Source organism: Castor canadensis, chromosome 9 (genome assembly GCF_047511655.1).
Source record: "Castor canadensis chromosome 9, mCasCan1.hap1v2, whole genome shotgun sequence".
NCBI lineage: Eukaryota > Metazoa > Chordata > Mammalia > Rodentia > Castoridae > Castor > Castor canadensis.
Window position 1 is genome coordinate 95,334,526 of NC_133394.1, and position 22,751 is coordinate 95,357,276.

General features: G+C 34.5%; 1 protein-coding gene across 1 annotated transcript; it reads right to left on the reverse strand.

The window, feature by feature from the left end:
- Nucleotides 1–1,860: 1,860 nt before the first annotated feature.
- On the reverse strand, nucleotides 1,861–22,509 carry LOC109680286 (albumin-like). Its single transcript, XM_074042024.1, is given in 16 exon segments — nucleotides 1,861–2,049; nucleotides 3,470–3,537; nucleotides 4,112–4,244; nucleotides 5,804–6,027; nucleotides 6,564–6,702; nucleotides 11,978–12,030; nucleotides 12,032–12,076; nucleotides 13,094–13,226; nucleotides 14,541–14,755; nucleotides 14,857–14,986; nucleotides 16,448–16,545; nucleotides 17,332–17,464; nucleotides 18,017–18,228; nucleotides 20,578–20,710; nucleotides 21,688–21,745; nucleotides 22,377–22,509. Coding segments are annotated over 15 exon segments (1,827 nt in total). The 5' UTR covers nucleotides 22,456–22,509; the 3' UTR covers nucleotides 1,861–2,049; nucleotides 3,470–3,495.
- Nucleotides 22,510–22,751: the final 242 nt, after the last annotated feature.

Sequence of the window (22,751 nt, forward strand, 5' to 3'; positions counted from 1 at the left end):
GTAGTTTTGATTTGCATTTCCTTTATGGCTAGAGATGGTGAGCATTTTTTCATGTGTTTTTTGGCCATTTGAATTTCTTCTCTTGAGAAAATTCTATTAAGTTCACTTGCCCATTTCTTTATTGGTTCATTAATTTTGGGAGAGTTTAGTTTTTTGAGTTCCCTGTATATTCTGGTTATCAATCCTTTATCTGATGTGTAGCTAGCAAATATTTCCTCCTACTCAGTGGGTGGTCTCTTCAGTTTAGAGACCATTTATTTTGTTGAGCATTTCTTTTGTTTAGTTTTATAGGGTCCCATTTGTCTATTCTTTCTCTTAGTTGCTGAGCTGCTGGGATTCCTTTGAGGAAGTCCTTGCCTATACCTATTATTTCCAAGGTATTTCCTACTTTTTCCTGTATCAACTTTAGAGTTTGGGGTCTCATATTAAGGTCCTTGATCCATTTTGAGTTAATACTAGTACAGGGTGATAAACATAGATCTAATTTCAGTTTTTTGCAGACTGCGAACCAGTTTTCCCAACAGTTTTTGTTGAAGAGGCTTTTTTTAGTGCCTTGTCAACCTTGACATTCTTAAGGCCCACTTTTTAAGGAACCGGTCTTTAGGGTCTAGATATAAATTGACAAAGTAAATGAATAAAGAAATTTACACACACACAATAAAGAGAGAGACCTAAATAACCTGAATTAAGATGAAGAGTAAATCTGGAAAAGTGACCTATAATTTGTGTGCAATATTTTTAAGTTATTGGCATGACAACTGCTTTATAGTATAGTGTTTCAAAAACTGTACAAGACTTCATATGAATAAAATAAAATGGAAAAAACAGCTCTTACTCTACCTGCTCATCAACAATCATATGAAACATTATGTTAAAATCTTTCATTACTCAAAAAAAGAGTCTTACTTTCCATATGTGTGTATACATAAACACACACACACATATATATATGTATGTGTATATATGTATAAAAGCTATAGCACTTTCTTTGAATAGAAGCTAAAGAAAGGGTTGAATATTGATGTGGGCAAGGCATTGTGGAAGAGTACAACATAAGAGTAATGGAAGGAATATTTTAAGTTTGTTACTAGAATCTTTTGTGTGCATCATAGTTAAAATGTGAATATATGACATTATTACTAAGAATAAGATGTAAAATATAATGTACAGTATGAAAACAAGCCTATAAACTACAAAAATATGCAAACTAATATGGGTATGAATGACTGAGTATGTAAATTTTTAAGCCAAAGCTCTGGTAAGTCTGTAAATTCATAGGTAATAGTGTATATGAGTAATTATCTGCAGGAACAAGGAAAATAGACCTGGCAGTAACTCATTATAAAGAAACTTTCACTTTTCAACTCTTGTACTTCTTGTACTTCAACAATTTAAGAAGCCTTAGTCACCGCTACTGTGCATTCCTTCAGATGGCCTAATCCCCCTCCCAATATTGCTTTCCCAAACTTGTTATAACTTCATGTATTGTCATCCTAAACAGCCTTATATTTCTCCTAGGATCATTTGCTTTTTCAGTTCAATTAGCCACCTTTAAGGTCATCTCTATCTCTTTTGTCCTTCACTGTTTCTTACAGTATCAGCAAAATCATTCTTTATATGCCTTACATATGCACAGCTTTTATTCTTTAGTTCAGAATTATTGTGAAGTTAAAATGGTACTTTGGATGCTTACTATCCATAACTCAGGAGTATTGGTATTTGTTTGCATTAATTGGCCCAGCAGGAATAGAAAGTCTCTGCGAAAGTGGAGTAAGAGAGAAAATGGAAACTTTCACAGAATCTAGAAAATTTTCAGGACTGTAACACACCTTTGGAAAATAACAACCCTGGACCACCACATTAGATTCTTTTCAATTTTATTAATTGAAGCACAGAGAATAGAGGCCAGATGTTTCAAGAAATTTGTGTTCCTTAGAGAACACAACACAGAGAAATCAACACAGAGTGTTGACTTTACATCAACAGAAAAGAAAAGCAAATGAGTAAGTTCTGAGTCTTCATTTCGCTTTCTCTTTTTCTCCAGGGAGTCTGAACAACAGAAGAAGAAATAAAAGTGCTCTTGGTAAATTGGCTGTATTTTTCAAATCTATAAGAACAAATACTGAATTGCTGAGATTGTTGGCTTACAGTTTCCATCAGGGTAAGCAATTTAAGCCTGCCTGGACTTAGCTGAATTCCCCATCAGCTGCAGAAGGACAGAGGACACACCGATAAATGTGAAGACCCCTTTTCCTCACTAGTTCCATCTAACTCCTCAAGTTCAAAGTCAGAGTCTTCTCATCACTCCTCAAAGTTGTTTATTTACCACCTACTTCCAACCTAAGTTATTACAAATAAAATGTATCTTCTCAAATCACGAACTCCAGGAAGAACACTTTCCACTTAGGCCTGAAGTAAGTTGCATTTGGTTGCTATTTCTTGCTTGAAAGCATAATATGTAGGTATCATATGGTTTTTAATAACATTTTTATTCTTTTTTTTTTTTTTTGCTGTACCAGGGCTTGAACTCAGGACGTACACCTTGAGCCACTCTACCAACCCTTTTTATAAAGGGTTTTTTCAAGGTATAGTCTCCCAAACTATTTGCTGGGCCTGGCTTCAAATCATGATCCTCCTGATCTCTGCCTCCTGAGTAGCTAGAAGGTGGCATGAGCCACCGGCACCTGGCTTTATTCTATTTTTTTTTAATTCTCCCATATACAAATATAAATACATATATGTTTATGTTCAAATAGCTCTGTTCTAAACCAGGCCTTTTTGTCATAGAAGAGAAATTGTATTTAAGCTTACCATGTTGACACATTGGTAACTTACTAGCAGATTAGTCATTATAAAGTAGAAGTTCACATAAGTTAGATCTATTATATCCTCCAATAAAGTGAATTTCTTGAGTTATTAGGTTGACTCATGAGGAGTCATTGATATTCACTGATATTCAACTGGTTTGGGCCAGTAAAAATACTCTTTCATTTAGTTCAGTGTAATACCTAGAGCACACTTGTGCTGGGCCATCTCTAACACAGTTGATGCCATGCACTGGATTTTATGAATCAGAATAGAACCACAGCCAAATTGTAAGCTAGGGTTTGAATTTTAAATTTTGGCTCCACCTTTCACTAGTTTGGTGACACATTAGGTAATTTATTTAACCTATGCCTTTATCTATGGTTTCATTTTTCTCATTTACAAAATGGAGACAGTAATGGTACCCAACTCAGCCACTATTTTGAGAATTAATAAGTTAACATACACATATGCATGCGTGTATATATGTGCATACTTATATATACATATTTACATATGCACACACATATGTATGTATACATACATTACACATGTATATAATGAGATAAGAACAGTGGTTGGTGCTGGTTGTGTGGGTTGGAAAATGGTCAATCTTTATTATTTTAATTACAATTATAATTACACATTAAAAATCCAGAGTTACCTGAGATGCTTGTGATTGTGAGATTTTTAGGCCAAGGCAGCTTGACTTGCAGCAACAAACTTTGGACCCTGAATACAAAGAAAGAAAGGTTGTTGGGAAAAAAATAGAATTACTATTAGAATTTTTAAATAGCATTAATACCATCCTGGGTAATTAAAAAGTGAACTCTGATCTCCCAGACATCACAATCTTCAATTCCAAGTTACTACCAGAATCTCTAGAAGGAATCTCCCTTACATCCATTGTCTCCAGAAGACTGAAAAATTATTGTCAGGCTGTAGGGGATAATAGTAAATAATTCAAACATTTATTTGTCACTTTATTTCATTTACTTGTAAAATCACCAAATCAAAAACTGGCACTTTTAGAAATATATTTAAAGAAATTAGCCTTTGTTATAGTGACTGAAAGTTTTCAGGCCTAACTAATATTTCTATCTATATCATAAATATCACAACTTTGGAACAGAACAGGTATTATAAGCAGTTAATATGCTGCAGTGCAGCAGAAGTAAAAAACAAGAACTGTATGTAGAATAAGATTCCTGTTCCACATGCCCTTCAATATATAAATTCCTAAGCCCTAATGTGACCAAATGGACAAATGGAAATCAGACAAATGAAAATGAACAAACTCCTGTACATCTTCAGAGAAGCAGGCCTCCTTGTCATCAGCCTTGCAACACTTTTCCAGAAATGCAGCGAAATCCGCCAAAACAGCAGGCAGTTGCTCCTCCATTGCCTTAGGCTTGTGTTTCACCAGCTCAGCAATTGCCCTGCATTTGGACAGAAAAAGGAAGAAATAGGAGAGATAAGTTTACTCACATAAAGAAAATGGAGATGGTAAGGATAGCAGTGCAATCATTTAAGATTCTAAGTCTCGAGGGGTGGGAACTTGGCTCAAGTGATAGAACACCTGCCTAACAAGCAGGAGGTTGTAAGTTCAAATCCCAGTACCACTAAAAAAAAATGTAAGTTTGGAACCAGGTAACCCTTGGTTTGAGCTCAGGCATACCACTTTAAGCCTCAGTATTCTCATCTGTATATGAGGAAAATAAAATCCAGTCTACTAGGGCAGGTAGGAGGAAGAAATGAGATAATCAGTGCAAATCAGTATTTCATGTATTTCAATAAATCTCTAGAAAGGTTGCATTTAGATACTATTCAGATTTTAGAAGTTTGGCCATATTGAATCTTATAGATATTTAAGAGTTTCAAATGATCCTCAAATTTTTAATTATCTTGGGCTTCATTTAAAAATATTCTCATTTGGGAATATTCATGTTTGGAGTTTGAAATATGATCTATTCAAACTGGGTGCCACTGGCTCATACCTATAATCCTGTCTATATGGGAAGCTGAGACAAGAGGATCATAGTCCAGGGCCAGTCAGGGCAAATAATTCACCAGTCCCCATCTCCAAAATAACCAGAACAAAATGGACTGGAGTTAAGGCTCAAGTGGTAGTGCAACTACTTTGCAAGAATAAAGCCCTGACATCAAACTCCAATCTCTAGAAAGAAAGAAGAAAACAGGAAGAGAGAGAGAGAGAGAGAAGGAAGGAAGGAAGGAACGAAGGAAGGAAGGAAGGAACGAAGGAACGAAGGAAGGAACGAAGGAAGGAACGAAGATATTCAACATCAATATTTGGAAGGCTATAAGAAATAAGACAATCTGAACAATTTGGAGCTGATGGCTCCCATCATTGACATCTATAGAGAAAACACTGTCAGAAAAAGAGTTGTGCAGGCTGGTAAGTTGTTATGACATTATTGTAAATTTGGCCATGATAACAGGCCATTGATGGCGACAACAAACTTCTGTTGCTATATTTTATGCTATTTAACCCCTCGTGGCAATAATAGGTTATCAAGCCACAAAATTTTCATTTCTAGATGGTTGTATCTAAATCCCATTCTCAAAAGTCACACCTTGCGGTTTGTCTCAACTGTGGGTCCTCATAGAGCAATTCAAAATAACCATTCCAGCATAAAAATAAATTCTGTTATGATTTCTACAATTAATTTGTAATCTACACAAATTTACCACTTTTTAAGCTTAAAGTTTTTTCTACTGAGCCTACCCTAAGATTTTATTCAATTGCAGGTATTATCCACACTATTAATCAGAAAACTGGTAGCTGAGATTATAATGTTATGTTTTTCTTCTGCTAAGGAAAAAAGTCATTCATTTTATTCTTAACACTTTTCTCATCTTAATAGTGGCAATACTTATATGCTTTTCTCTAAAAAATATAACCAATATATCAGAAATATTTGTTCATTTCAATTGACATCTACAGTCTACAAATACATGATAATGAAAGAGTCCTCACAATTGTTTCTTGAATTGTTTCTCCTTGTCTAGAAGTGTGCATATATCAGCATGGAAGGTGAATGACTCAGCGTTAAACTCTTTGGGAACATATGTTTCATCAACTTGCAGGGCAGAAAAGCACGGTCGCCTGTCCACCAAGGACTCCGTGCAGCATTTGGTGACTCTCTCGCTCACTGGGGTCTTCTCGTGCAACACGCACAACCGGTTCAGGACCACGGACAGCTAAAAAACAGGCAGAAGAGCAAAAATTCATGAGGCAAAGTTGGAAGTTTTCCATGAATGCTCACTCTCCAATGTACCAAAAGAAGTGTCATATCAACTCACAACTTTGAAAGCTGATTGAATCGGTGATTTATTTTTGGAGCTAAACATGAGAGACTTTGAAAAGTTATCTCTCTTTTACTTGAATATATCAAGATGTTAAGAAAATAATTTCAGGTGATATTTCCTGAGATACGTGTTGGTGTGGATAGGAAATAGTCTTATACTAACACAGTAAGACAGAGAGCCTCAAACAGTAAAAACTTACTAAATCACAAGATAGAACACTGAAAATTCAGGACTTTTTTCAAAACATTATCATTTTTGGAATCTAACTAAATTCTAACTTAAGGATTCAGGATAATTTAGGCAAACAAGTCCTGGCTGCCACTTACACACACATGCACACACTCACCTCTGCTTTGAAATTTAGCTTTGTCAATATTTAAAGACAAAAAGATCATCAGTATTAATTTTGTTATATTTTAAAGACTCACATAGTCTTCAGCACAAGGAAGTCTCTCTGATTCAGAAAGCTTACAACACTTGGTGCCCACTCTTCCTAGGTTTCTTACAACCTCTACCAGAGTTGGAGTTGACACCTGAGGTGCTTTCTTGGTGTAACAAATTATAAGCCTATAAAAAACAATAGACCGTGTGTTTTATCCAGGCAAGAAATTGTTGTGGCCTAATATAGTATATCAAGAAAGGACAATTGTGCCAAAATCAACTAAGTGTTCTTATTTCCTATTCATCAAATTATACTCATCTACAGGGTGATGGCATAGTGTCAGGAGTAGATCTTATCCTAAGCAACAGTGCAATTTCATCAAACATACCCTGAAAGACCTAAAAGCATATATAAACACCAACACAGTGGTTGTGGAAGACTTTAACACTCCATTATCATCAATAGATAGGTCATCCAAACAAAAACTCAATAAAGAAATCCAAGATCTAAAATATGCAATAGATCAAATGGACCTAGTAGTTGTCTACAGAAAATTTCATCCAACCTCTACACAATATACATTCTTCTCAGCAGCCCATGGAACCTTCTCCAAAATAGATCATATCCTAGGGCACAAAGCAAGCCTCAGCAAATATAAGAAAATAAAAATAATACCGTGCATACTATCTGACCACAATGCAGTAAAAGTAGAACTCAACAACAAAAGTAAAGACAAAAAACATGCAAACAGCTGGAAACTAAATAACTCATTACTTAATGAAGAATGGATCATTGATGCAATAAAAGAGGAAATTAAAAAGTTCCTGGAAGTCAATGAAAATGAAAACACAACCTACCGGAACCTATGGGACACAGCTAAGGCAGTCTTGAGAGGAAAGTTTATAGCCATGAGTGCATATATTAAAAAGATTGAAAGATCCCAAATCAATGACCTAATGATACATCTCAAACTCCTAGAAAAACAAGAACAAGCAAATCCCAAAACAAAGAGAAGGAGAGAAATAATAAAAATAAGAGCTGAAATCAACAAAATAGAAACCAAAAAAACCATACAAAGAATTAATGAAACAAAAAGTCGATTCTTTGAAAAAATAAACAAGATCAATAGACCCCTGGCAAACCTGACTAAAATGAGGAGAGAAAAAACCCAAATTAGTAGAATTAGGAATGCAAAAGGGGAGATAACAACAAACACCATGGAAGTCCAGGAAATCGTCAGAGACTACTTTGAGAACCTATATTCAAATAAATTTGAAAATCTAAAAGAAATGGACAGATTTCTAGATACATATGATCATCCAAAACTGAACCAAGAGGAAATTAATCACCTGAATAGATCTATAACACAAAATGAAATTGAAACAGCAATCAAGAGTCTCCCCAAAAAGAAAAGTCCAGGACCTGATGGATTCTCTGCTGAATTCTATCAGACCTTTAAAGAAGAACTGATACCAACCCTCCTTAAACTGTTCCACGAAATAGAAAGGGAAGGAAAACTGCCAAACACATTTTATGAAGCCAGTATTACACTTATCCCAAAACCAGGCAAAGACACCTCCAAAAAGGAGAACTATAGGCCAATCTCCTTAATGAACATTGATGCAAAAATCCTCAACAAAATAATGGCAAACCAAATTCAGCAACACATCAAAAAGATTATTCACCACGACCAAGTAGGCTTCATCCCAGGGATGCAGGGGTGGTTCAACATACGAAAATCAATAAACGTAATAAACCACATTAACAGAAGCAAAGACAAAAACCACTTGATCATCTCAATAGATGCAGAAAAAGCCTTTGATAAGATCCAACATCATTTCATGATAAAAGCTCTAAGAAAACTAGGAATAGAAGGAAAGTTCCTCAACATTATAAAAGCTATATATGACAAACCTACAGCCAGCATTATACTTAACGGAGAAAAACTAAAACCATTCCCTCTAATGTCAGGAACCAGACAAGGATGCCCACTATCTCCACTCCTATTCAACATAGTACTGGAATTCCTAGCCAGAGCAATAAGGCAAGAAGAAGGAATAAAAGGAATACAAATAGGTAAAGAAATTGTCAAAATATCCCTATTTGCAGATGACATGATCCTATACCTTAAAGACCAAAAAACTTTACTCAGAAGCTCCTAGACACCATCAATAGCTATAGCAAGGTAGAAGGATATAAAATCAACATAGAAAAATCATTAGCATTTCTATACACTAATAATGAACAAACTGAAAAAGAATATATGAAAACAATTTCATTTACAGTAGCCTCAAAAAAAAAATCAAATACCTAGGTGTAAACCTAACAAAGGATGTGAACAACCTTTATAAGGAAAACTATAAACTTCTGAAGAAAGAAATAGAGGAAGACTATAGAAAGTGGAGAGATCTCCCATGCTCATGGATTGGTAGAATCAACATAGTAAAAATGTCGATACTCCCCAAAGTAATCTACATGTTTAATGCAATTCCCATCAAAATTCCAATGACATTCATTAAAGAGATCGAAAAATGTACCGTTAAATTTATATGGAACCACAAGAGGCCACGAATAGCCAAGGCAATACTCAGTCAAACGAACAATGCCAGAGGTATCACAATACCTGACTTCAAACTATATTACAAAGCAATGATAACAAAAACAGCATGGTACTGGCACAAAAACAGACATGAAGACCAGTGGAACAGAATAGAGGACCCAGATATGAAGCCACACAACTATAAGCAACTTATCTTTGACAAAGGAGCTAAAAATATACGATGGAGAAATAGCAGCCTCTTCAACAAAAACTGCTGGGAAAACTGGTTAGCAGTCTGCAAAAAACTGAAACTAGATCCATGTATATCACCCTATACCAAGATTAACTCAAAATGGATCAAGGATCTTAATATCAGACCCCAAACTCTTAAGTTGATACAAGAAAGAGTAGGAAATACTCTGGAATTAGTAGGTATAGGTAAGAACTTTCTCAATGAAACCCCAGCAGCACAGCAACTAAGAGATAGCATAGATAAATGGGACCTCATAAAACTAAAAAGCTTCTGTTCATCAAAAGAAATGGTCTCTAAACTGAAGAGAACACCCACAGAGTGGGAGAAAATATTTGCCAACTATACATCAGACAAAGGACTGATAACCAGAATATACAGGGAACTTAAAAAACTAAATTCTCCCAAAACTAATGAACCAATAAAGAAACGGGCACGTGAACTAAACAGAACTTTCTCAAAAGAAGAAATTCAAATGGCCAGAAAACACATGAAAAAATGCTCACCATCTCTAGCAATAAAGGAAATGCAAATTAAAACCATGCTAAGATTCCACCTCACCCCTGTTAGAATAGCCATCATCAGCAACACCAACAACAACATGTGTTGGTGAGGATGCAGGGAAAAAGGAACCCTCTTACACTGTTGGTGGGAATGTAAACTAGTACAACCACTCTGGAAAAGAATTTGGAGGCTACTTAAAAAGCTGGACATCGATCTACCATTTGATCCAGCAATACCACTCTTGGGGATATACCCAAAAGACTGTTACTCCAGAGGCACCTGCACATCCATGTTTATTGCGGCACTATTCACAATAGCCAAGTTATGGAAACAGCCAAGATGCCCCAGCACTGACGAATGGATTAAGAAAATGTGGTATCTATACACAATGGAATATTATGCAGCCATGAAGAAGAACGAAATGTTATCATTCGCTGGTAAATGGATGGAATTGGAGAACATCATTCTGAGTGAGGTTAGCCTGGCTCAAAAAACCAAAAATCATATGTTCTCCCTCATATGTGGACATTAGATCAAGGGCAAACACAACAAGGGGATTGGACTATGAGCACATGATAAAAGCGAGAGCACACAAGGGAGGGATGAGGATAGGTAAGACACCTAAAAAACTAGCTAGCATTTGTTGCCCTTAACGCAGAGAAACTAAAGCAGATACCTTAAATGCAACTGAGGCCAATAGGAAAAAGGGAACAGGTACTAGAGAAAAGGTTAGATCAAGAAGAATTAACCTAGAAGGTAACACCCACGCACAGGAAATCAATGTGAGTCAATGCCCTGTATAGCTATCCTTATCTCAACCAGGAAAAACCCTTGTTCCTTCCTATTATTGCTTATACTCTCTCTACAACAAAATTAGAGATAAGGGCAAAATAGTTTCTGCTGGGTATTGGGGGGGAGCGGGAGGGGGCGGAGCGGGTGGTAAGGGAGGGGGTGGGGGCAGGGCGGAGAAATGAACCAAGCCTTGTATGCACATATGAAGAATAAAAGAAAAATGAAAATAAATAAATAAATAAATAAAAAGAAAGGACAATTGTGCCAAAATCAACTAAGTGTTCTTATTTCCTATTCATCAAATTATACTCATCTACAGGGTGATGGCATAGTGTCAGGAGTAGATCTTATCCTAAGCAATAGTTAAGAATGGCTTTAAATACCATCCGTACCATAAATTCTTAATCTTATATTTGTACTATAATCTTAGGAAAGTCAGTTACCTACATGGCACTAATATATTTATTATTGATTCTTTCTTTCAATAAACTTTATTATGAACTTAAAACGTAATAGCACTGTGATGTCTTGAAAGATATAGGTGAAAATGGGAGGAATAATACTACATTGAATAGAGAAGGTACACAGATTAAATTTAATGGACTAAAGTGTGAAATTAACTTGGCACATTATCTAACATACAATAATTGTTTATAAAGATTGCCATTTACCACTGACTGTCAATGTATGACTGTAATCTACTTAGTAAAGGAAATATGTGTTGTTCACTGTTGTAACTACTAATGACTATAGTTAGAAGAGTTCCAATCGGGTATAGTTAACAGAGATACAATACTTGATGCATCCCCTCTCATTTCCCGTCTTTACCTCCTCATATAAGGCTCTACTGAATAGGGATATACTCTATCAAGCCATTCTGTCTCTATCTCTTCTAGGAGGGAATTTTCTAGGAAAAGCATGCTATAAACACAAAATCTAGGTATATCCCCAAACATCCAATCTTTCCCAAATGAACCATTATGAATGTAATATTCACATATGTATCTAAATCTTTTTAATTATATTTTTATATTTCTATTACAATACTTTACTTCTTAAGCACTAACTAATCAAAGCATATTATTCTCTTCCTGGTAAAATATTACTATATTTTATTTCCTCATAAACTATCCCTTAATGTTATTTCAAGGGACATCCCCACTTCTGATGTACTAACCCTCCTAGCCTACATATGCCGGTATAGGCCTCTCCACACACTAATTATTTTATCTTTCTTCTCCAGCCATCCTTGATAAAGAGGGATTAGAAATATAAAATATATTTCCATTATTAAAAGACATATGCTAGGTAAATGTATAAGATCTTAAATAATTATAAGTGCTCAAGAAAAAAATCAATAAACAAAAATACTTACTCATTTTGGAATTTATATTCTCCAATCTGCTCAAACTGTTCACAGTTTTTTTTTTACTAAATTTCGAGGCTCATCCATAAGAGGCTGAAAATCTTCAAGCTGAAATATAAAAAACTGTGATTATAACATTCCCCTGAGGAGAGGAAGGAGCTCATTTTTCACCTCTTCCTCCTTTCTGTCTAAAGCCACATGAGTAGATCTTCAACAACACATCTATTATATTACATTCAACTTGTTTTATTTGTCAAGGCTGTCTAGGGCAAGGAGTGAAGAATCTTCAGACTCTGGAGTTCAACGCTGGCATTGGAGCCAGGCCATCTGACTCATTTTCTAGCTGAGCAGCTTTACTTTCCATCTCCAATCTTCAGAAACTTCATCTCTACAATGGAGGGAGAAAGTGTGTGTGTCTCACAGAATTGCTCTGTAAATCAACTAAGCTAATGAAATTAAAAGAGTACCCAGTTCATAGTAAAACCACAGCAAATGATGAATATCAGCATTATGATTGTTACTAGACCATTTCTCTAGTTGGATCCTGAATTCCTAAATGAGAAATTCTACCTTCAGCATCAGTTGCACTGTAGTGCTCAACATTCAGCAACTTCTTGCTAAGAATGATTTTCCTCTGATTCCCTAATTTCCTCTAGGAAAGATTTCTTCTAAATTTCTCCTATGACTACTCCTAATCCTTCTCAAAAAATATTTTAAAATATTATAAAGAAATAGATTTCACAAACTTCCTTAAGATATTAATTCCAGTACTTACTTGATAATTTGGGGGATCAGTTAAATTTCTTTATAAATAAGTTAAATCTCTTGATTTACATTTAAATTTATTTTATCTTATTTATTCTCAGGAGTATGGAGAAAGAGAAAATGATGGTCAAAGTGTTGAAATCAGAGATTACTGTCTTCATATCTTTCTTTTCTAGACCAACTCTTCTAAGAATATCAACTATTCTATTTATGGTTGTTTTTCCTACAATGTTTTCCTACAATATTTAGAAAATATCTAAATTGCACTATGGATCATTTCACTTTCTTGCATTCTTTTTTGTTTCCATTATGGAAATCACCAGCCAACACTTATAATTCATTTTCTTTCAAGAGACCCACCACTTTGCTGTAGCACGCAGGAGGATCAGCTTCAGCACAGCATCTGGCCAGTGTGGCTTCATATGCCTTCGCAAGTCTCAGCAGTAAAACGACAGAGTAATCAGGGTGTCTTCTTGCATATTCATACAAAAACCTATTTAAGAAGAACATAGATTTAGTTGAAAAAAATGAGCAAAAATATCACATAACTAACCTCAAGAGTAACTCATATTCCAAAGGCCTGAATTTCCCTACCCCTATGCAGTAAAGTTTAGTGCAAAAGGACCTGGGGTTCAGAGTGAAGATTCCTGGGATCAATTTCTGGTTCTGCAACTTATTTTACTGTAAATGATAGCACTTTACTAAAACTGCCAGAGTCTTAGTTTTCTGCTTCTATAATATAGGGGTAGTAATAGTATCTGTCTCAAGGTGAGGTGTGAGAAGTACGTGACACAATCTGCAAAACACACACACTGTCTGGCACTTATTAAATATTGCATGGGTGGTACCTGTTATTTTCATGTCTATTTAGTTTGATTTGTAGTACTTCTCAAAAGAAATCTACCAAATGATGGCTATAGATATATTCTTACATTTTTTCTTTTTCTTCTGATATCTTGTAGGGGATATAATTTTATATTAATATTATTTAGTGCATAAGATGTGATCATAATATAACAAAAATGTAAAGTTTATCACCACACTTACTGACAGCATATACTATTTGTCATTTAATTGCATACTGCCTAACCATACTACTAAAATTCTGGTCTTTTCAACCAAATATGAAGCATATGGTGTCAGACTCCATTCTTCTTTTCATACATCTTTGTTACCATCATATTATGGGTGGATGTAGACAGATAGATACTGCATAGATTATCGAAAGGAAGTATATATATATATATATATATATATATATATATATATATACACACACATATATGTATATTCTTTAAAAGTTGAGGGAATAAACAGAATGAATGATTGAATGAAAGTAGATAGATAGATAGATAAAGGAGCTTTGACCTATCAACCCTACTACTTCATAGGTCAATGTTTCTTGATGGACTTCATATACATAAAGAAAATAGAATGATAATACTTCTTGTAATTGCTTTAAATGGGATGGGAGGGGTGAGGGGGTAGATGGAGTGGGAAGACCTAACCAATGTACACTGTAAGTCTATTCAGAATTGTCACCACAAATCCCCCCATACAATTAGTATATGCCAATAAAAATGATAAAAAAGGAACATTGACCTCCTCCTGAGAACATGTACTATTTCATAACATTATTTTAAATTAATTTTTTCAAACAAACTTTAAAGACAAGGAGAAGGAAGAATAAAGAAGCATTCTGGGCAACATGGAAATTATAGTAACTCCAAAAAGAAAAACCCACTATATGTTCCTGAATTTTGAAGCTGTATAAAAGCTATAAAAGTATACATCCTTGTCTACTTACATGCCCATGAAGACATCTTTTGCCTCAGCATAGTTCTTGCAAATGTCCTTAGACTCAACAAAATCAGCAGTCAATGAAGGCAAGTCAGCAGACAAGTCTTCTCTTCCCAAATTAATCAAGCAGTGGGATTTTTGCAATAGGGGCTTATCACAGCACTCCTTCAGTTTACTGGAGATTGTACCTTGGTTTTCACACATATAATTGACAAGCTCTGCCTGTAAGTAATACAAAAATTGTTCATCATAAATTGGCTTTGCTACACTTTTCCCCAGGTGCTTATCATGGGTATACAAAAATGTAATCAATGAATTTTTACCCTGTCATCTGCACATTCAAGCAGGTCACCATGGCAGCATTCCTTGGTGACTTTGGTAAGATCTGCTACTAACTTGGAGATTTCTGCAAAGTCGGCATTGGGAAATCTCTGGCTCAGATGAGTTAATGACCTAAAAAGAAATGTCCCCCATCAAAATATTGTAATATTTTATGTGAGAACACAAGTAAATGCTATTTTTAACATGGAAATTCAAGACAAAGATAATAGTTTTTTGGTCAAAAGGTAACTCATGCATATAATCCCAGCTACTTTGGAGGTGGATATAGGAGGATGGCTGTTTGAGGCAAGTCCAGGCAAAATGTTAGTGAAACCCTATCTCAAAGAACAAGGCAGGCGTTGGTGGTTCCTAACTGTTCTCAGTTATATAGGAGGCAGAAGTAGTAGGATCACAATTCAAGGATAGCAGATCACAATTCAAGGATGGCCCAGGCAAAAAAACCATGAGACACTATCTGAAGAATGACTAAAGCAAAAAAGCTTGGGAACATAGCACAAATGGTAGAATACCTGCCTAGAAATTTGAAGCTTTGAATTCAATCCTAATGCTGCAATAACCATACATATATATGCATATATGTGTGTGTGTATATACATGTACATATATATGGTTATGTTTTATGTGAAAGCACTGGGCAAATACTATTTATAACAAGGAAATTCAAGACAGACTAAAATATAGAATTATATTCTAGTAATCCTAACTCTTGAGAGGCCAAGGCAGGAGAATTGCAAATTCAAGGCCAATCTGGTCCTATACCAGGACCCTATTTGAAAAAAGAAAAAAATTTAATTAAATTTAAATTTTATTGCTTGTTTTCTTTTTTCAAATTTTATTAGTATATTTTTATTGTACTGGAGGTACATAATAACATCTACAAAAGTGCTTATAATATATCTTAGTTAGATTCATCCCTCCGTCATTCTCCTCTATCTCCCCTGACCCCTTAGAATAGCTCCAACAGTGCGCATTGCTCCATTTCCCTTCATGCCTATGTGACATTTCCATGATATTCTCCCTCCTTCTTCCTTTCCTTATGTCTTCCCCACTCCCACAGTTACCAATCCCCACAGTGTTACCTTCTTGTCCTTCGTTTTTGAAACAAGACATTTTTGTTTAAGATACCTACCTATACAGGATGTTTCATTATGAAATTTCCATATACATGTGTGTTATATCCCAAACTGGATTATTTCCATTTTTTTTCTTTCTACCTTAGTCCCCTCCTTATGGTGATTTCAACAGGTTTAAATAGTCTGCATTCATTCTTGTATAGGAAGTACATCAACCATATTCACTTTTTTTATTTCCTTCAACAGAAGAGATTTAAATATGTCTTTTTAGGACCAAAAAAGACAATGTCTCCTGTGTTTTTGACAATTTGAAAAAATAACACAAAAAATTATGTAAAATCATTATTAATGTTCTGCTTTCCTCTCTCTCCACTTTCTACCTTTCAGGCAAAAATAAGTATTTGAAACCATTGCGTAAAATGTCAATATACATTTTGTCAACTGAACAATTATCACTGAATAGTTACTAAGATGCAAACTGCGTTTAAAAAATACTTACCATGCTTTGAAAGCTCTTTCTCCAAATTTCTGGATACTGGCACACTTGAACCTCTGCTGGGCAGATGAAGCCAGTACCTTCTCCTTCAAAGCATCAAGCTACAAACAGGAATCAATTTGAAAAAGTTAGAAAAGAAAAGTTCTATAGGAAACAGCCCTCCATTAACTCAGATGAGACTATGTCCGATCAAGTTTTAAACAAGTAATTTATACCTAAATTCTCAAGTACTCCTTCGGCAATAATTATTTTGCTATGTCAGAAGAGGTCTGGTCACACTGGAAGCCCTCAGTAGTTAAATAAATGGCAATGGAGACTGCCAGGGAAAGGGTCCAGGAAGAAAAAGTGTGCACTGAAATCCCAGGAAACAGAACATTGCTGACTTTCTAAGTTCATGTATAATTCATTTCAGTCCCTGCTCCACCAATTCTCATAAAATCAATGAACTCCCCCCCAAGAAAGAGAATGAAGTATATGATAAATATATGTAGAAAAAATAAATGAGTTCTGTGTTTTAGCTGTAGTAAAATTCTCCACTTTGAATTCTGTCCCCATAAAAAGTCTCATGAAAATATAAACAAAAACTGTGGCTGGCCCCTTGCTGTGCAGTTTGAAAAACTATTTCAGCCATCACCTCCATGAAGAGTGACAGGATATCTGGATACATACATAAGAATTCCCTTTGTCAGACCAGCACTGGTCAATCTTAGAAGGCAGGAGATGTTAGAGGACTTTAAAGAGTTTGAAAGAACCTTGGCACACATAAAAGTCCAGAAGGCTTTTTGACTGTGTTGTAGGTTTCTTAAACCTAGGCATAAGGTTTATAAAACCTCAAAATCTGAGGTTGCTTTATGAACTGGTTGTCTTATTCTTCTTTTGAAGATTACCTTTGGAATCAGGCAGGCATCTTTATCGGCAGCCTGGCAACATTCTGTCAAAATGTCTTTATATTTTTCAGCATAGTAAAGGAGTTCTGGACCATAAAAGTAAGCATGTCTTCTGGCAACTTCATATAAATACCTAAGTTTTTGAAAAAAGAAAGGCAATCATTTTTCTCCACGATACAATATTGCGGAAATAATTAGAATCAGCATTCTCCCCAGAGCATTCGAAACCAAAAGACTTATAATTTTTTAATTAAGCTCAATTTGCACCTGAAGGCCTTGTCTCTGTCATTCTTTAAGCAAGGGAAAAGGAAGATGAAATGCCTGTGTGTTGTTTGCACACACATGACTGTAAGATATGCAAAATTTTCATGACCTAATATGGCTGACTAAATGAACTGAGAATACCTGTGTACACATATATAAATATCTTCAGAATATTTTAAACCATGTCATTCTCAGTTTTTCATACAGATTATATCCTGTTTCAGATAAAAAGATCTTTGATCATATTTTTGTTGTCTAGAATTTTGTAGTATCAAATATCTTTAACAATTATCATAAGGTCAAAACTTCCAAGTCTTAATGTTGAAAATATTTTGGGGTGTGGTGATTGCTGTAATTAGTATTGACCTACAGAGTTATTTCTTGGTTTTTAACTTTGAAACCTAGACATCTGGTTACTTACACTGCCAAAAACTTATTTTCATTTCCTTGAAAGGAGGTGCACAGTACGTCAGTCTCTGGTCTCACCAACCGAGGCAAGTTAGGGCTGTCGTCTTTGTGTTGCAAGAAGCATTCATTTCTCTCAGGTTCTTGTTTGTCACAGCAGTCAGCCATTTCACCATAGTTATCACGAAGACTTGGAATGGAACATAACTTATCTCCAAAAAGAGTATGCTAAATGGAAGACAGCAGGCTTCAAATTACTAGGACATACCTTATCTTCTTTATAGTCTAAAAACACTAAAAAAATTAATATACTGGTAAAGGTTGACTAGAAAATCATATACATTGCATATATATGAAGATATGATGTATAAATGTATTGGACCATCACTTGGCATCCCACAAATATATACAATTTTTTTTCTTTATATGTATAAATTAAAAGAAATTTTAATAAGAAGAAATTTTAATGGATAAATGTTTCTAAAACCCACCAAGTACAAGAAAATCTTAAATTCACCCCCAGGTTTAGTGTTCCCTAACTTGACTACCTCTCTGCAATTTTCATAATAATCAGCTGACACAGTGTGATTTATGATGAATAAAACTGAAGTGTGAAAAAACAGCAACTGCTTTAAGAAATATTTTCTTATTCTTCTTTCCATCTGACTAACCCTATGGGAGCAGGTGAATTCATGTTAGGGAGCAAAGGGCTCAATTTCTCATTTGACCTGCCCCTATTTGAGAAACCCAGCTTTTCAGTACATGCCATTTAAAAATGAAGAGGAATGCAATGTGCTATACATTGTTACTGCATTAAAATATAGATTCCTTTTTATTGAGAAATATTTAACTCAAAGTAATTCATTCATTAAATAAGTCCTTCATTTTTATTATTTAAGTCATTATAACCCCCACAGAAAATATACTTCTCTTGAGGGAATGTATTAATTGCTCAAAAATGCATTTTTAAAATTCATATGCAGAGCCATATTATTGTGTAGAGTTAAAATTTTGACCCTGAAATAAGAAAGAGGAACAGTCAGAGAGAAATAAAGGAAAAGGTCAGGGATAAAAAAATAGGTGAACATGGTTGATATACTGTTTATAAGAATGAGTATAGAATTTTTAAACCTGTTGAAACCACCATAAGAAGGGGACTAAGGTAGAAAGAGGAAAAATAGAAGAGATGAACCAATTCGGGTTATAATACAATTTATACATGGAAATGTCACAAGGAAACTCCCTGTGTAGCTATTTTAAATGAAATTATATTTTTTTTATTTACAAAATCAGAGAACAGGAGGACAGAACAGGTCCTGTTTAGGGAGTTGGTACCAATGGGAAGGGGGGAGGACTTGGGGAAAGTGCAAATCCTGTGTACACATGTTTGTAAATAGAATAAAGAGACCTCTTGAAACTATTCCAGGAATGGGGAAAGGGGAGGATAAAGGGGATAGATATGGACATTCTTGAATAATATTTTTGAATATGAAATAAATACATAAATAAAAAGTATTTAAAATATTTTTTAAATGTCCTTGCCAACAGATTCACTGGTGAGAGAAACATAGGCCTCATGTTTTGAAGATCTATTAGTAAATACCAAAAGTTCAAGTTCTTCTAAATGACTGAGTACTCAGCTTTTTTATTGTGTGTAAAAATTTTAATAAGCCTAATGGAAAATAAAAAGCTATACTATCATATCATACAGTAACAAAATGATCAGAAATCAGTTGGTGCTTTCTGAAGGTAAAAACCATGCTATTATCTTAAAAAGGTATTAGCACTCTTAGTTCACTGTACCATTATCCATAGTAGTTAAGATGTGTAAACCACCCAAAGGTCCCTTGTAAGATGAATGGATAAAGAAAATGTGGACAAATACTAATGAACATTAAAAAGAAGAAAACTCTGCCACTGGCACCAATATGGGTGATCTTAAAGGACATTATGCTAAGTGCAATAAGTCAGGCCCAGAAAGATGAATACTGCAGGATTCTGTTTGTACCAGGCATCTAAAGGAGTCAAATTTACAGGATCAAAGAGTAGAATGATGGCTACCAGGGGCCAGGAAGAGGAGGAAAGAGGGAGTTACCAATCAACCGGCATAAACTTTCAACTAAGTCAGATAAATAAATTTTACATATCAAATGTATCATATTGTACCTAGCATCAATAATGTGTTATAAAAATTTAAGAGAGTTGGTCTAATACCAAGTGTTCTTACTTGTAACATTAAAAATAATAACAAATGCATAAAATTATGCTATCACTGTTGGCCTCTATGAAAAAAGTGTCAAATTTCAAAATTTGAAAAAAAATTGCTACAAATGACAAATTGCCATTTAAATACACTATGACTATTGCATGTGGTCTCAATGATTTTAAAATTGTGGGCATAGCTAGAGCATTTCTGTCACAAAAGAAACAATACCTTAGTCTAATAAGCAACTTTGGAGTTGTGCTCACAGATTTGATCAATTAAAAATAATTTTTAAATGACAAAAGAGTTTTCCTATGAAATATTCAGAATTATCTGCAAGATGAGAAAGAAGCCTAAAATCAAAATGTACTGACCAGGTCTTTGTCACAGTTTGCAGCTGACTCATCGGCAACACATGTTTTTGCAAACTCATTTATTTCATTCACTAATTTTACATGTTCTTCAAATGGGCACTTCTGGAAATACTAAGAAAAGGTAACCAGTACTCTGAAACAAAAAACATGGAAATGTGTGGCACAATATGACTTTAAGATAAAACAGGTTGCTGTGCTAGGAAGGAAACCATGTACATGCATATACATTTTATGTATTTCTAATAATTACTCAGAAAGCCTATTCATAACTGGTATTCTGTGGGGCCTAGCCAGGCCAAGAGCCTTCCTAGTCAAAGAGAATATATATTTCTACCGTGTTTAAATGTGTGTTGTGCATGGTATTAGATGCACACACATAGAGCAAATGAACAAACTGTACAATGAATAGATCTAACTATTCAGATTAAGCATTATATATGTCCTTGGAGTTGTTTAATTAAAAAAATCAAAATTCACATACCTTATTTAATCAGGCTACAGGATGGTATTGACCTTTTAAAATACACTATTTTATCATGTCTTTGTAGATGAAAAAATTATTAAGACTTGGGATGTGGCTCAGTAGCAGAGAGCTTGACTAGTATGACTAGTATGTGTGAAGCCCTGGGTTTAATCCCCAGCATTAGAAAAAAAGTAATAAAATGTTCCCAAGAAACTTAGAACTCAGAACTACTTAGTAAGTAAAGAGGAGTTAATAAGGAATCTGATAAAGGAGCCATGTTTTACAGTCCTTTCCACCATTGAATAAAAATTCCAGAATTTCCAGGTTACATGAGAGTTCCAGAGTTTTTCACTACTCAATACAGTAGCCAGTTAGCCACTTATAGGTCTATAAATTTAATTTAAATTAAATACATTTTGAATTTTTTTTCTTCATTTGCACTTGCCACATGTAAAGTACTCAATGGCCACATATGGCCAGTGCCTTCCATATTGCTCAGCACAGATACAGAACATCAATGCACAGAATTCTATGGAACAGCCCTGCTATACCATCTAGACCCTAAAGACTGGGGACTATAAGGACTTAAGAGTAGTTACCAATGTTAACAGAAATACTAACTTTGACTCTTCAATATTTTGACTTACAGGCCTTTGAAATGATGTTCTCCCAGATCATTAAATCGATAAGCAATCTCACTCTTGTCTGGAAAGGGAGAGGAAAAACTACAAGATGTGTTTAACCAATAAAGAAAACAACTGGTTATGTTGTTACCCCTTATATTTCTTTCTAATTAACATAGTTTATTCTGTTGCTTCAGAATATGGGCTCTGATACCTACAGAAAATCTTAAAATTATGGTGAACTATTTCTTCTGCATTGAAAGGTCTGTTCAATCACCACTGAAACTATTTAAAAATGTTAAATATTTACAGTTTTATATTCAAAATTGGATATAAAATGTCTATAAATAGCTACTGACAAGATAATCTGAAATAAAAGTAAATACAAATGCAAGTTCTCTTTATAATATAACAACATAGGTTTTTCAATAAAGCATACTGTAATAGATAGTCCTTTGAGATAGTGATGAATTCACTATCATGTGCAATAGGAAATAATAGTCACTAGATAATTCTCACCATTTTTAACCTAAGGTGTTTGAAACATATTAGTAACATAATCACATAAGTGTTCACAAATATATAATATCATTACATGCTAGAAATAAATGCTTAAGTAAAACTTAATTCTTTAAAGATGCAGGATTTACTGAAGCTCTCTCTTACAAGGAAAATAAAATAAAAGCTGAAAAATTAAAGTCTAGAATTCTTACATGCATCTCGTCGAAAGACACCCCTGGAATAAGCAGAGCTGAAAAGAAAGAGAAGGGAAATAAAAGTCACCCACTTCATTATGCCAAAGGTTTGTGGGGTTGAAAGAAGAGAAAAGCTAGGATGAATGAAGGGAAATTTGCACTAATATACTTCTTTAACTAATAATTGTAGATTATTAACTACACTCAACATGTTTTTCATTGACTCCCCAACTGATTACAAAATCACAATATTCTTTCCAAAAAGTTTGCTTGACTAAATCCCTTGCATACATTTTCCATTTGGAACTATTTTCCCAAAAGATTTTGTCAATTCATTAAAGTTAGATAAAACATCTCATCAAATTTTACTTGAGAGTTTAAATGATTTGTACC